This window comes from Oncorhynchus gorbuscha, linkage group LG05 (genome assembly GCF_021184085.1).
Source record: "Oncorhynchus gorbuscha isolate QuinsamMale2020 ecotype Even-year linkage group LG05, OgorEven_v1.0, whole genome shotgun sequence".
NCBI classification, from domain to species: domain Eukaryota; kingdom Metazoa; phylum Chordata; class Actinopteri; order Salmoniformes; family Salmonidae; genus Oncorhynchus; species Oncorhynchus gorbuscha.
In genome coordinates, this window is record NC_060177.1 from 54,239,881 (window position 1) to 54,254,625 (window position 14,745).

A 14,745-nucleotide genomic window follows, 5' to 3' on the forward strand; every position below is an offset into this window, starting at 1 on the left:
AATAACACAGACGTGTCAATAGTTAATCAACACTTCACATCCCAGTGCAAAAATGAAGTAGTCCTTTCATTGTATAACAACTACGCATCTATGACGTTTAACTCACATCCCTTGTACATCTACAGAATGGCCTGACTACCAGTGTGTCTCTCACCTGTACATCTTGAGGTCGCTGAGGCCCACGGTCATGGTGTCCATGACGGGAGGGATCTTGACGTGCATTTGGGAGGGGACCATGGCGAAGCGGTTCTTGACCGTGACCATACCGAGGTCAGCCACGATGACGTTGGCGGAGGACGACGACTGCGGCAGGAAGACGACGGGAGCGTTGAAGTCCACGTCCAGGGAGATGCGGGTGCTGCGCTCAGCCAGCTCCATCACCCCCGTGGCCGCCTTCTCCGCTGCCTGCACCGTCACCTCAGCCAGGGCCTCCTTGGCCACCTGGAAGTTGTTGATGAAGGCCTGGGGGAGGAGGAAGAGGAGTCAGGTCATGTGACAAAGTGCTCGTGGATCGTCATAGCACTCGGGACAATAGGTTCTGGGGCATTTTTGTACCGGTATTAGTAAAGGTACCAGTTCTCAAAGAACAGTAATCGGTTAAAAGATAGAAAGGTGGAATGAAGAAAGATGGAGGCGGGTCTCTTACCAGGATGGAGGAGACAAACTTGTTGAGGAAGATGACCTGGATGCAGCCCACCGTCAGGGTGACGCTGGTGTCCACTTTACCCATGTCTAGATAGGCGTCGCCCTCCGTGGCTTCAGTGTGGTTCACCATGCGGAAAGCAAACACCTCCTCATCGGCTATGGACACACACTAGGACACAGAATTCGTACCGAAATACTCATTAGAATCACACCAGCAAAAGGCTAAAAATGTTGTTTTTTTTCTTCTTGGGAATGTTCCCCCTCGACTGGGAAAATAACATGTTAACAAGCGCCCTGTATCCGAGGCTACCTGCTTGTACAACGCCTCCTTATCACAGTCCAGGATGACTATGTTCTTCAGGTTGGCCAGAACCTCTACCGCTTTTTTCCTCATCAGCACCTCCGACACCAGGCCTGGAACATAGAACAGAGGTAGAGAGAACAGGTAGAACAGAAGGAGGGGTAGGACAATTCTAGAACATAAACAGGTGCTTCAGTAAAAGAGCCAATAAGACACGATCATCAGTGGTTTATATATGTCTACCACAAGGTGGCACTAATATCATTATAATCTGTGTGTGTGTGTGTGTGTGTCATTTTGATATTTGATGCTGAGGCCATCATTAGTCATGCATGTAGCTGCTGACTATGTTGTGGACATGTGTTGTAGGCGGGGACTTGTCTTGTGTCAGGTGGCCTTTACCCTCGATGCGGATCTCCGCTATCCTGTGGCTCTGGCCTCGGATGAAAACCTTCAGACAGTTGAGATCGGCTCTGATGTGCAAATTCACCACATCCTCAAACTTTGACTTCTTAGAAGCTAAGGAGAAAGGGGGCAGAGAGACCTTTATGAAAGAGCGGTTCTGTCGTCAAAACGTCAAAGGACCATCGATGTGAAGATGACTTTGTTGGTGCATCAGAATACATCTAATGTCAAGTGGTGCATGAAAATGGTACATCTGGTTTAGCTAGCTAATCTACGTATTAGGAGAATATGCATCTACTCAACATCTCCACATGCAACAAACATATAGGAAGGATATGACCTAACCGATGTCTCTTCCACTTTCAACCACCTTGAATCATGAATTTGTAAATCAATATCGCAACGCGGAGATAAGTCTAAGTTCCAGTAAGCAGAACAGATTCCATGAAACGGATAGTTACAGGTTTTTTTTGCCACAGCCGATCCCTCTTTCTTCTCGCCTTCCTCCCCCTCTCCCTCGTCCTCCTCGGGGATGGTGGGCAGCTCCTCCTGGCTGGGCACCACCTCCTTGGTCGGGGGGTGGAGACTGATCAGGAAGTTCATGGCATTGAGCAGAGCCTCCGTGTGCAGGTGTATGTCCAGAGACGAGAAGTTCACCTGAGACGTCACACACAGACATACCACCTTCACTATGAACCCACAGTTATACAACTAGGCAGAGAAGTGAGATGTTGAAATTCCAACTGCGGGTTAACACAGTTGTACTGTATTGCAAGACATTACCTTAACTGATTGTTCAGTGTTCTTGTACTCAGACTTGAATTCTGGCCCATTCTTATCAGCCTGAAAGAGACACTGATGCTATTAGACCTGCTCTACTGTTAAATCTACATTGGATGAAGAATGCAAGACGACAGTGTTGACTGTTGGAAGTGTTGACTGTTGGAAGTGTTCACTGTGTGTGTGTGTGTGTGTGTGTGTGTGTGTGTGTGTGTGTGTGTGTGTGTGTGTGTGTGTGTGTGTGTGTGTGTGTGTGTGTGTGTGTGTGCGCACCTTAGTGTACTCCAATGTGAGGAGGTCATCCTCTGTGTTGTCTAGAGTGGTGATCAGGTGCACTTTCTTCTCCTCTGAATCTGGAACAGTTTACAAAACCAGAGAAAGCATATCACACATACGCACGTCTGCAGACATGCCACGCACATACAACTACCAACAACATATAACAATGTTTAATCGTGTGATAGGTATATATACACAAAATGTCTTCACAGTCCAAGCGCAACAAGGCGGTCCTGCTAGTGTTTCAAAATAAATGCAATCGCAGGAAAAACACCATTCTGAGAGCACCAGGTGCCAGAGACGAATATCTATGTAAAAAGTGTAAAAAGAGGGGTGATCTAAAAATGCAACTAGAATGGCTTGCGAACAAACATTACTAGAACAGCGCCTTTGAATGCAGTGGACAACGAAATGAAGTTGATTTGAAAACCAATAGAACAGGAGAGAAACGCTGGTTTCAAATGGCATATAAAGAACATATCCAGAAAACAGACACATTCAAGTTTGAACTACCTTTCTGGCATCTCCCCTAGTGTCAGAGCTGCTGTGTATATCTAAGGCTGTAGCGAAAGGCGCATATCGCTCACTTCGACATTTACATATTTACGGTCAATGTGTCCAAAATTAGATAAAAAATATTTTCCCCCGATTGTGAACTTCTCCCAGCCAATCCCTCACTGACCCATGTACTCGGGGCACTCCAGGCAGATCTCTCGTAGGAACATGTAGGATGTCATGTCGAAGGTACGTAGCTTCAGCTCGGTGCCCAGCCCCTCGATTTCCAGGTGCAACACTGTGACCTCCTCGCCTCCAGAGAGACGACACAGCTGAACGGACAGCTAGACAGCAGAAGAAGAAGGGAGAGGAGGTTCAAGTTCATGCACGCACACACACACACACAAGCTCCTATACTAGCAATCAGAGAACGCAACTAAATGAAGTGTTTAGGTACTCTCACACACAGATGTAGATGAGTTTTAACCATACTTTGCTGATCTCAAATGTCATGAGGAACTCGGTCATGTTCTTCTTGGGGTCTTTCTTGACCAGACCTCTCCTCTTGACTGAGTCGGAGCGCTGCAGGGGGCTGGGCATGTTGTCGGGGAAGAACGGACGGTCTCCTATAGGAGAGCTGGGAGCATCGTAGAACAGGTCCTCCTCTGAGCCTGCACACACACACACACACACACACACACACACACACACACACACACACACACACACACACACACACACACACACACACACACACACACACACACACACACACGTAATTGCCACACTGTGTGTATGCGTATTAAAGTACATAATCCATTTGTAATGTGTAAACAGGGCTGTGTGTGTGTGTGTGCGCACATGTCTCTCACCTGATTCCCATATCAGGGAGTTGCGCAGTTCAGCCATGGTTGGTTTCCTGGGGGTTAGCTGAGGGGTGTACGACTGCTTTAAAGCCTGCGTCATGAACACAAGCAGAGATTACACGCCGCACATAGATTTCTATTGGCTTGTCTATCTACACACAAACACAACACACAGAGTCGACCTACAGACAGAGTCGACCTACAGACAGGCAGAGATAGAGGCCCAGTAGAGTTAGCACCTTGGATGTTGAGTGAGCGTTGGTGCTGCGCGGGGCCGGCCTGCTCTCTGGCAGCGGGATGCTGTCGATCAGCTCCAGCACGCCCCGCACCTTATCATCAGAGATCCTCAGAGACAGGAGGGGCAGCTCCCCGGAGATTTTAAACCTGACACACACACACACACACACACACACACACACACTTTATTCATATCATTCATCTGACCGGCTATTTGACAAACACCATTACACAGGGGCTGACTGTCCATCACACCAACCCGCACCCCCACCTTTCCCGCTTACTTGGGCATGCGGGAATCTGTGACCACCATGGCTCTGCTGAACACCACCTTGACGTCGACAGGCTCCAGGATGTGGAGGGCCGACTGCCTCAGCTTACGGGCTTTCTTCCAGTCTCCATCTAAACACACAACAACCACTGGCTCCGTTAAGCCTCATTTATAGTCTACCTAATCACCCAACACAAGGACACAATAAGCTACACAAAATTTATTCCCTGCGTAGTTGCATCACATGACAATTTGGGCAGCAAACTTTCCGATAATTGTGTGTGTGTGTGTGTGTCTCCATACGCAAGTTTGCGTGTGTGTGCCTTCGACGTGTGTACCTGGTTTGCTGTAGAGGAACTGAAGGCTGCTGAGCTGGACGTCGAAGCTGTCGTAGGCCCGGGACATAATGTCCTCTATAGTACTTCTCCCTACAGAGAGCTGCGGCAGCCCCTCTCTGCTCAGACTAGACACCTGATAACACAAGACAATGCCATAACACCTGGGTGAAGAGTCCTGTTCATTAGGCAGGGATTGACATTAACGGTTGCCTGGAGCAAGTCAATTAAAACAGTCAGGCAAGTGGATCCTTCTCTGTGGTCAAATTGTGTTGAAGACAACTGTTAATGTGTTACCTCTACTGTCCCATTTTTCAGGTGAATTTAGACAAAGCCAAGTGTGCTCGATCATAATTCTCAACTTCTCCATACATCGTCTCTCAAATCACTCAAGTCCGAAGCGACCACTCGCACTGAGCACGTTGAAGTGACTTACCTTGAAGTGGCCCAGGTCCAATAGCATGAGGTTCTGGGTGGAGTCGTAGAAGCCGGTTTGGGGGACGATTACGTAGGAGGCCATGAGGTTGACGTTCAGATCAAGAACCTTCTGGGTCTCAATCACGTACATCAGTCCTGCAGACAACGACATAGAACGGAGGGCATACTTCAACATGGGGAGGGAGGCGTGCCAGGAGGAAGTAAGGAGTAGAGGTTGAGGTCAAAGGCTTGTATCCTGTCTGATGATTCAGAGTAAAATGTCCATAGAAAGTCAAATTAGAATAGATCTCTGTTTGGGTCTGCGGCACACGTCAAAAAAATCTAGCAGTGCCGTGATTTCTTGTGACAGGCCTGGAGTGCGTGTGTGGCCTGTCAGTCAGAGCTAGAGGCGGGGCTCTGACCTGTGGAGGTGCGGTCTCGGAACTGCTCCAGCTTCATGAGAGTGGCGTTGGTCAGATCGTCCAGCTGGAGGTCATCAGGCGGTGAGAAGAACGCAGACATGCTGTTTACCGTCACCTGCCCGGAGAGGGAGACAGGTATCCATGTTGTTACACACACACACACACACACACACACACACACACACACACACACACACACACAAACAACAGGTTGTGCAGACTTTCGTTCTAACATGCCTGATTGAACCAAGGAACAACAGGAATACAATTTATACACAGGACACACACACACAAACAAATACACTCACAGCATCATAGATGATCTCCAGAGGCTGGGACTCGACGCGGAGCCGCTGATCAGCGCTCTCGTCCAGAGGGTTGGTCTCAAACAGGATGTCCAACAAGGGTGTCCCCGTTACCGTGGCAGCCTTCCTTGACGACAGCAATGTGGGTGCCGGCCGGTTACTGGCTAGTCCTGTCACCTCAAACAGACTGAGCTGGGCCGACAGCCTGAGAGGAAAAACCGCATCAGAACCAAGGGCAGAAAGAAGTGGGGAGAGAGTGGAGAACGAGGAAGAGAGAGAGAGGGGGGAAGAAAGAGGGAAACGCAGAGAGAAAAGATAGACAAACTGAGAATCGCAAAATGGTGGCACAAGAAAAGAAATTATGAAACACCAACTATAGTGCATCCCATTGATAAGGCACTAAAACAGAGCAGAGAAGGAAGGGGAAAGTATTTAAATACAGGGTTTGTTCAGAAGCGTTAAGCGTTACCGGTATGTCAAGTAGAATTGGGCATCATGTCAGTTCTATTAATATCTATCTGCAACGTTCTGAATGTTTCACCTTGGGGAACACACCCCAGAGGGCATACTGTACTTACTTAATGGCTTGTGCTCCGGGCCTCTGGGTCAGCATGGATTTCAGATCTTCAACTGTGAGTTTGAGGATTTCATTCTGGTCCTTGTTGTCTTTCATTGAGACAGACATCCTCTCCATGTGGAAATTAATCTTCATATCCTCAAACTGCACAAACAAGACCAGAGAGAAAAGGGAGACTGAACCGTGTCCTGGATTATCTCCCTCTCTTTTGGAGGACGCCAGGGATTGTGATACAGCCCTACAGTGTGTGGGAATACACAGTCGCAACTCACGTTCTTTGGCAGGTTATGATTGACAGCTATCTCACTGTAGCCGATGGCGGTGTAGAGTTTGGCCTTCTCAGCAGAAGTCATAAGCTCGTCAAAAGCTGAGGGAAAAAAAATCAAAAATCATTCTCCATGCAATGTGGAAATGTATCTTATGATTTACAATAGCAGCATTAAAGCATCAGGAGGACCTTATCAAGATTACTTCAAATCAACTTCACAAAAAGGTAATAAGAGTGCAAAATGTGGTTCCAAGTGCCCGGTTAAATCAAAGTCAACCACATTCCCATCCACATTTTATATGCGAGTGAAGTCATATCGTATGGAGAAAAAAAAAAAATTCTAATAATCACGACACCTGTGATAGAAACAGGAAGTTCAGAAAATGCCGACAGATCATTTGTTCGCGCTCTCTTTTTGCGTCTGTAAAATAAATGCGAGAAATGCCGGTGGAAATGCTACAGATATACATGAACATCTTTGGTCCCAAACCATCATCTTGAGAACCTTGTCATCAACGTGATTCAATACTTCATAAGACTAACACAGGACAGGTTAAATGACCAATTGGAATTATTTCTGTCCAGTGTTCTTTCATCCTGGTTCTGGAGACTCACAGGGTCTGCAGGTTTTTACCTCCAGCCCAACATCAACACCATTGACTCAACTAATCCACTAGATTCCGTTTTAACGGTTATCTTATTTTCATGACCGTCTTCGTCGATAACGGGTCTGTTACACGGTAATTGTGTCAGCCCTAGTTACACACCCCATGGTTCCCCAGGACCAGGATTGAAGAACACTGTTCATCAAAAATAGTAACTGCAGCGCATTGGCATGCTCATAACACACTGATGACCAGCTGACTGATTGGCCTGGTGGTCTTTACATTATCATAGGGGGCGGATTCGGAATGTATTTCCCACCCCTTGACTTATTCCAATTTGTTTTGTTACAGCCTGAATTCAAAATGGATTAAATTGATATGTTTTCTCTCACTCATCTACACACAATATCCCATAATGACAAAGTGAAAACACATTTTTATTTTATGAAAATCAAAAATATCTCATTTGCATAAGTACTGTGTTCACACCCCTGAGTCAATAATTTGTAGAAGCACCTTTAGCAGTGAATACAGCTGTGAGTCTTTCTGGGTAAGTCTAAGAGCTTTCCACACCTGGATTGTGCAACATTTGCCCGTTATTCTTTTCAAAATTCTTCAAGCTCTGTCCAATTTGTTGTTGATCATAGCTAATCAACAATTTGCGGGTCTTGCCATAGATTTAAGTAAAAACTAATGCAGCATATCAGGAACATTCACTGTCTTCTTGGTGAGCAACTCCAGTGTAGATTTGGCCTTGTGTTTTAGGTTATTGTCCTGCTGAAAGGTGAATTCATCTCCCAGTGTCTGGTGGAAAGCAGAGAACGACGTTTTCCGCCGTTTCTTTTTTTATCCTGAAAAACTCCCATCCTTAATGATTACAAGCATACCTATAACATGATGCAGCCCCCACCCTGCTTGAAAACATGGAGAGTGGTACTCAGTAATATGTTGTATTGGATTTGCCCCAAACATAACAATTTGTATTCAGGACAAAAAGCTAATTGTTTGCCACATTATTTGCAGTATTATTTTGGTGCCTTGTTGCAAACAGGATGCATGTTGTGGAATATTTGTATTCTGTAAAGGCTTCCTTATTTTCACTTTGTCAATTAGGGTAGCATTAGGAGTAACAACAATGTTGTTGATCAATCCTCAGTTTTCTTCTTTCACATCCTTTAAACTCTAACTGTTTTAAAGTTACCATTGGCCTCATGATGAAATCCCTGACTGGTTTCCTTGCTCTCTGGCAACTAGGTTAGGAAGGACGCCTGTATCTTTGTAGTGACTGGGTGCATTGATACACCATACAAAGCGTAATTAATAACTTCACCATGCTCAAAGGGATATTCAATGTCTGCTTTTATTTATTTTTTCATCTACCAATAGGTGTGAGGTATTGGAAAACCTCCCTGGTCTTTACGGTAGAATGTGTGTTTGAAATTCACTGCTCGACTGAGGGACCTTAAAGATAATTGTATGTGTGGGGTACAGAGATGAGGTAGTCATTCAAAAATCATGTTCAACACTATTACTGCACACTGAGTGACTCCATGCAACTTACTAGGTAACTTGTTAAGCACATTTTTACTGCTGAACTTATATAGGCTTGACATAACAACAGGGTTGAATACTTACTGAATCAAGATCTTCCAGCTTTTTATTTTATAATAAAAAATTAAAAAATACATAATTCCACTCTGACATTATGAGGTATTGTGTGTAGGAAAAAATATATATATAAAATGTATACATTTTCAATTCAGGCTGTAAATAATTGTGGAAAAAGTCATGGGGTGTTAATACTTTCTCAAGGCACTGTATGTACAAAATGGAGCACGGCGATTGGCTACACGGGCGATCTCACCTCCGGTTTTGACATCCTTGGCCTCGGCGCCACAGTCTCCTGACCAGCCAGACCACATCCAGCCCAACCAGCCCTGAGATTCCTCCTCCTCCACCTTCACCCCCGGACGAAAGATACGCAGCCCCGCTTTGCTTGCCTGGAAAGACCGACCAGCGCCAGTCACAGTCTATACATAACACTTCAGCCTCAACCACTAGCTATAACCACTGTTAGTTCCACTGTGACCACGTGTTGCACTGGTGGCTACACTACAGCAGTGAGACTGAACAGGGTCATTTCAGTCATGCATTTCAGCCATTTTGAACAAATTAGTTTAGTAGACAGACAAAACTGAGTACAGTACAGACAGAGAAGACGGATAGTTCATTAGGGATAATTCAACAGATTGCTCAATCCGTACCTCCATCTCAGCTTGCTGCCTGGCCAGAGTGATGTTAAAAATATCCAGAGTCCGCTCAGGCTCCTGGGCACATGGCAAGAAAGACGGATCGTCTAGTCCATTAAAACAGTTTCCTGACCATTATGGGAATCCATCAATTACTTAAAAGGGTAGACTCAGCAAAATGACGTTGCCATGAGCAGCACTGCAGATACTGAGATGAGCAAGATGCAAGACTTCGCTCTCACACAGTCACACAGTATCTATGTGCACAGGTTCGCTTCACGCTGTTACAGCTTGGTAGCTAGGGGACCAAAACAGCGGAGAAGAGCATCGTGCGTCAATGCTCTTAGTTGTTGAGGAAATTGACGACTATGCGGTGTACTTTCTGCATCTACGTCATGTCACTGAGCATACCTTTAATGTCCATCATCAATCAATGCAGCAGAGTAGATACAAAGACTGGGAATGCAACTCAGAGCACGAGGACTAGGCCCTTCTCAATCTCCACCACACCTGGGTTCAAATAGCATGTTGTTTCCTTTCAAATTGTTTGAACACTTGATTGAGCCTGGCTGGTGTGCCAGATGGGAAGGGTTTGCACTTTGAGGACTATGCCATTGGTCCTATTACAGACAGGCAGGCTCAATCAAGCAGTGCTCAAGTTTTGAATAGAAAACAAATACTATTTGAACTCAGGTCTGGGTTGCACTCATTAGGGAACGCAACAGAAAACTTTTCAGAACTCAAAATGTTAATGAGTGTTTCTTAATGCACAGGTAGTCTCCCTGTTTCAGTTCATTGTCTTCCATTTGGTACCTAATGAACATCGCCCTGATCTCTACACACCTCCAGCTCCCTGAGCTGCTTCTCAGTGGGCTTCTTGCTGGTGATCTTGGCCTTGTAGAGCTCTCTGTACTGCTTGACTGTCTGCCGGTGGCAGCGGATGTGCTGCCACGACCACATGTGCAGCCGCGGCTTCACGTCCACCTCCATGATGCCTGTGATCACATACTGCCACCTAGATGACATACACAAGCAGTGACAGTCACAACAGAACCAGCACGTGTACATCACGATAGCTCAAATCGATTGAAGGAAATGAATCTCTTAATCTTATACTGGATGGCATGAAACAATACAATCAAACGCATTCACTCATTCACCATCTAAACATCAACAACATAACCAACATTTTTTAGTAGACGCACAATTTTTTAGTAGAGGAAAGAATTGTAAGTAAAAGAAAGTGTGAGAGCTGACCATAGATAGGCGTTGGTGTGCACGTGGACTTGCGGCCGGTATTTCCTGTAGGGCAGGTTGCGTGACATCATATCCACTGATCCCAGGAGCTCCAGAATGCTGATGTACTGGAGAGAAGGAAGGGGTGAGAGTTCAGGGGTCATTGAGAAGCACAGAGGCGGAAAACAATAAGACAGTGACTTTAAAAATGTGTCGAAATTCTAACTCTGGGCAACGCTCATCATGCAAGGGCGCACAGATCTGTGGAAAAAAAAAACGAACATTTCAAATAGACGGGATGGTATATAATCCAACGCAAGTTCTGATTGTGTGAATGGCATCAGTTTACTTCACTGTGGTTAAATAATAGTCATCCTCCTTACTATGCACATTGAAGAAATTTTCCAAATTAAATCAGGCTGCAGATTTAAATGATTTTTATGGTACTTTCCTGTGCTCTTTCCTGTGCTCTTTTGCTCCATTAAAATGTTTCATCTTTCCCTCTCTCATATCTCCCTCCATCACCTGTGGTCTGTTGAGCTCCACGGCCACCTCTCTTAGGTTGACCACCAGGTCCACCTTGGGAGAGGAGAAGTCCACATCCGACCAGGGGTTCATGCGCAGCTTCGCATCGGCCGTTATCGGACGAAAAACTGCCCGCAATGAACAGGGAAATAAGGTTATTAATATGATGCAGAATTAGTCAACAATTCCACCGTGGGCCATCGTAATGAGAAGATACCTTCAATTACGATAAAAACTCCAATGACTGAGATTTTATTCTCTGTATCAGGTGATGTGACAACATGACTATCAAGACTGATCCAGACGTGAATGATGTCACACCCTTATATCGACTGAGTGACACTCACTGAAATCGTGGTTCATGGGAGTGGAACCCCCTGGGATGCTGTCCTGGAGGCATCGCTGTGGAAATGTGACAGACAGGAAGAGATGCCTCGTTAGACGTCATTGATAGACAATCACTCTCACTAAGGGACCCGCCGCTCCGCGATGGCACTGAATGATGGCACTGTGACTCACCAGGGCCTCATCTGGCATGTGATTGGAGTACAGCATCGAGTTCACATTCCAGTAAGCAAAGAGATTGTCCAACTGGACAAGCTGAGGAGAGGAAAAAGCATAACAGAAAACAGCTTAGAATGCTGTAGACAGAACAGTGTCATAATTGAACAGTGTCATAAAACTCGTACAGTATATCAATTGCTGTGGACTGACTACCTTGAAAAACAGCTTGGCTTTCTCATCCAGGAGACAAGGCATCCAATTCTCATCTGCTGTCTGTGGGGGTCACAGTTATGGGGTTGAGACATGACGTGGTATGGATTCAGGGTCAGACCAGAAACAGATCATAAACCTGACCACAACAAAGATCTCATATCCCACATCCAGACCTTAACTAAATTGAACCACTGTAATATCATCTCAATCTCCATTTCCAATATCATCTCCAATCTCCAATGAATGACCGATTTCACGAGGTAGGGGCCTCACGCATTACCTGAAGGCTGAGGTTCTGCAGTGACACTCCAAATGAAAAGGGGCAATTGGGGTTGGTGACCTGAGAGAGTGAGAGAAGCGTACAGTAATGAAATACAGGAATAACATTCTCATTTAAAATTATGTAATACAACTGTAGCACACTGGGTCGAATACACACATCATCTTCATAGCGGACGTGGATGTTGGAGATCTTCACTTGAAGGTTCTTGATCACCTGCGTCACAAGTTTCTCCACAAAGGTGTCCTGCTTCTCAAGTGCAGGGTTTTCTGTGGCACCAAATAACACATAACAGTACATGCATTCAGGTCACAGTCCTGAGTCTGTTTTAGCCCGATGCCAGCCCTGCAACTCAATGACATTATAACATCTATTTCAGAGTGGGTTGAAGATGTAATGAAAGCGTGACTCACGGACAGACACATGAACTCTGACCTTGCTCTGCTGCTTTCTGTTTGGTCTCTTCGATCCTCTGCAGCTCCCTCTGACGAGCCTCCTGGAGCTGTTTCTCCTCCTTCTCTGCATCATACTTTATACCTGAAACACACAAGCATTAAGAAAAACACACACACACACACACACACACACACACACACACACACACACACACACACACACACACACACACACACTACAGCTAGGTTTCTTACTGGCTGTGGGCACGATGAGTAGGTAGACTCCATCCAGCGTGGCTTCCACTGACTGGGTGTACAGATTCTTCCATGGAATCTTCAACTCCAAGCGTCCTGACAGATCCACACATACACACACAGTTCATAGGAAAAAGGTTGAAGAGTGAGAAAGATAGAGAGGAATTATAATAGTGAATGTATGGTAATGGTAGGAGGTGTTGGGTTGAGAGTCAGACAAATCTCACCTATATGCCCTGCTCTTACTTTAAAAGGAATGTCAAGTTGACTCTGAAACAAGAACAAAAATTATTCAGCACAATACAATGTGAATCTACCTACATAATTAGCATTTAACCACTGATACGTTTAGTAGTAGGCCTAGCCATTCATGTCAAACATACCAAGGCATTTTCCTTTATTTCAAGATTTCTGAGCACTGCATCACCTAGAAAAAAAAGAAAAAAAATGTTTAAAGGGCGACTGCACTTCCTGATTTGGCCTCGTTTTGAAGATTACTCGCTAATGCTAGCGGCCATGACTGAAGCCAAACGAGAGTTGTCTAATTCTTAGGGGGGTGGTTTGATGTAGGTGTGTTATGTTTGCATATCATACCCTGGCAGGTACTGTTGTTTGCCCCTCCTGAGTCACCGTAGCAACAACAGCCACTTCCTCAAAAAATTTGCTTCCTTAAAATTGTCAAGATAAATCGAGAAACATGTCATTCACCAACGTTTTTGCCGAGGAGGTCTTAGTCGCGCAATTTTACATCTAGCTAAGTTACTTGGGGCATTATTTCTCAAGTTAAAACATTTCCATGAAAAACTGCACAGTGCACTGCATACGGTCTATTGAGTCGGAAAAGTCTGGCTGTGCGCTCAGGACTGAATTCTTAAAATAATAACATATCTACAACTTAATTATGTGCACGCTGTCAATTTATCGTAAATAAAGCACAAGCTACACGATTATCAGTGCCCCAAACCACTTGCTAGCTAGGTAAATTCCAACTCTGTGTTTGTCAATGGAGCTAGCATGTAGGAGCTAGCAGGCACATTGAGCAGTCAGGCCACAGCTTATCAAGTCACTGGCCATGTGTGTACTTCAGTGTTGTTTTGTACAACTTTCTCACTATTACCAGAGTGCGTATCTGTCTGGCAGTGTTTCATAGGGAATCATGTTACAAAACAGGTCGCGAATGTGTTTTGGAAAATTAATAACTTGTCAAAGATCATCTCAATTAAAAAAAGTGACAGACTCAAGTGATTGACACTATCAAACACATAAGTAGCCACTCAAAGGGCTAAGGCCAAGGGTTATTTTATAACATAGGCGACTCGTTGTCTGGAGGTTCTGACTTATGATTGGATAGAGCTCACACAGCTGATAAGCAGCAGTGCCGAATGCGCTCTCTCTTTTGTTAGTGTGCACCATCGTAATCCATACCCAAACCTCCAGAAACTCAGTTTTGGAAGTGACTGACCAAAATTATCCTATTTACACTTTGCAGTCAATTTTGACACTATAATGAATGTTTGACTTATACCAATGCCACATTGGCTGCTTAAAACCAGATAAGTTTGTTCTAAGAGGCAGTTGACCTTTAAAATTACTCAATAAGCAGATACATGAATATACACAGTGTACAAAACATTATGAACACCTGCTCTTTCCATGACAGGTAAAAGCTATGATCCCTTATTGATGTCACTTGTTAAATCCACCTCAAATCAGTGTACATGAATGGGAGGACACAAGTTAAATGAAGGATTGTGTGTCATTCAGAGGGTGAACAGGAAAGAAAATATTTAAGTGCCGCTGAACATGATATGGTAGTAGGTGCCAGGCACACCGGTTTGTGTGAAGAAGTGCTCCGCTGTTTAAGCAAAAAAAATGTAAAC

At 45.0% G+C, this 14,745-nt stretch overlaps 1 protein-coding gene across 1 annotated transcript in view; it reads right to left on the minus strand.

The window, feature by feature from the left end:
• LOC124036065 (vacuolar protein sorting-associated protein 13A-like) overlaps window positions 1-14,745 on the minus strand; it is a 54,601-nt gene that overhangs the window by 37,995 nt on the left and 1,861 nt on the right. The window contains exons 2-33 of the mRNA XM_046350187.1: window positions 13,249-13,292; window positions 13,093-13,135; window positions 12,866-12,961; window positions 12,651-12,752; window positions 12,375-12,484; window positions 12,216-12,275; window positions 11,936-11,995; window positions 11,738-11,818; window positions 11,566-11,620; window positions 11,219-11,346; window positions 10,715-10,821; window positions 10,301-10,472; window positions 9,473-9,535; window positions 9,073-9,208; window positions 6,608-6,702; window positions 6,337-6,479; window positions 5,762-5,963; window positions 5,454-5,568; window positions 5,051-5,187; window positions 4,618-4,750; window positions 4,293-4,410; window positions 4,011-4,155; window positions 3,778-3,862; window positions 3,398-3,576; window positions 3,093-3,249; window positions 2,405-2,484; window positions 2,135-2,194; window positions 1,813-2,008; window positions 1,349-1,465; window positions 956-1,059; window positions 647-814; window positions 155-462 (exon numbers count right to left, since the gene is read on the minus strand). Of these exons, the coding sequence (XP_046206143.1) occupies window positions 155-462; window positions 647-814; window positions 956-1,059; window positions 1,349-1,465; window positions 1,813-2,008; window positions 2,135-2,194; window positions 2,405-2,484; window positions 3,093-3,249; window positions 3,398-3,576; window positions 3,778-3,862; window positions 4,011-4,155; window positions 4,293-4,410; window positions 4,618-4,750; window positions 5,051-5,187; window positions 5,454-5,568; window positions 5,762-5,963; window positions 6,337-6,479; window positions 6,608-6,702; window positions 9,073-9,208; window positions 9,473-9,535; window positions 10,301-10,472; window positions 10,715-10,821; window positions 11,219-11,346; window positions 11,566-11,620; window positions 11,738-11,818; window positions 11,936-11,995; window positions 12,216-12,275; window positions 12,375-12,484; window positions 12,651-12,752; window positions 12,866-12,961; window positions 13,093-13,135; window positions 13,249-13,292 (3,799 nt within the window). The remainder of the gene's footprint in view (window positions 1-154; window positions 463-646; window positions 815-955; window positions 1,060-1,348; window positions 1,466-1,812; window positions 2,009-2,134; window positions 2,195-2,404; window positions 2,485-3,092; window positions 3,250-3,397; window positions 3,577-3,777; window positions 3,863-4,010; window positions 4,156-4,292; window positions 4,411-4,617; window positions 4,751-5,050; window positions 5,188-5,453; window positions 5,569-5,761; window positions 5,964-6,336; window positions 6,480-6,607; window positions 6,703-9,072; window positions 9,209-9,472; window positions 9,536-10,300; window positions 10,473-10,714; window positions 10,822-11,218; window positions 11,347-11,565; window positions 11,621-11,737; window positions 11,819-11,935; window positions 11,996-12,215; window positions 12,276-12,374; window positions 12,485-12,650; window positions 12,753-12,865; window positions 12,962-13,092; window positions 13,136-13,248; window positions 13,293-14,745) is intronic.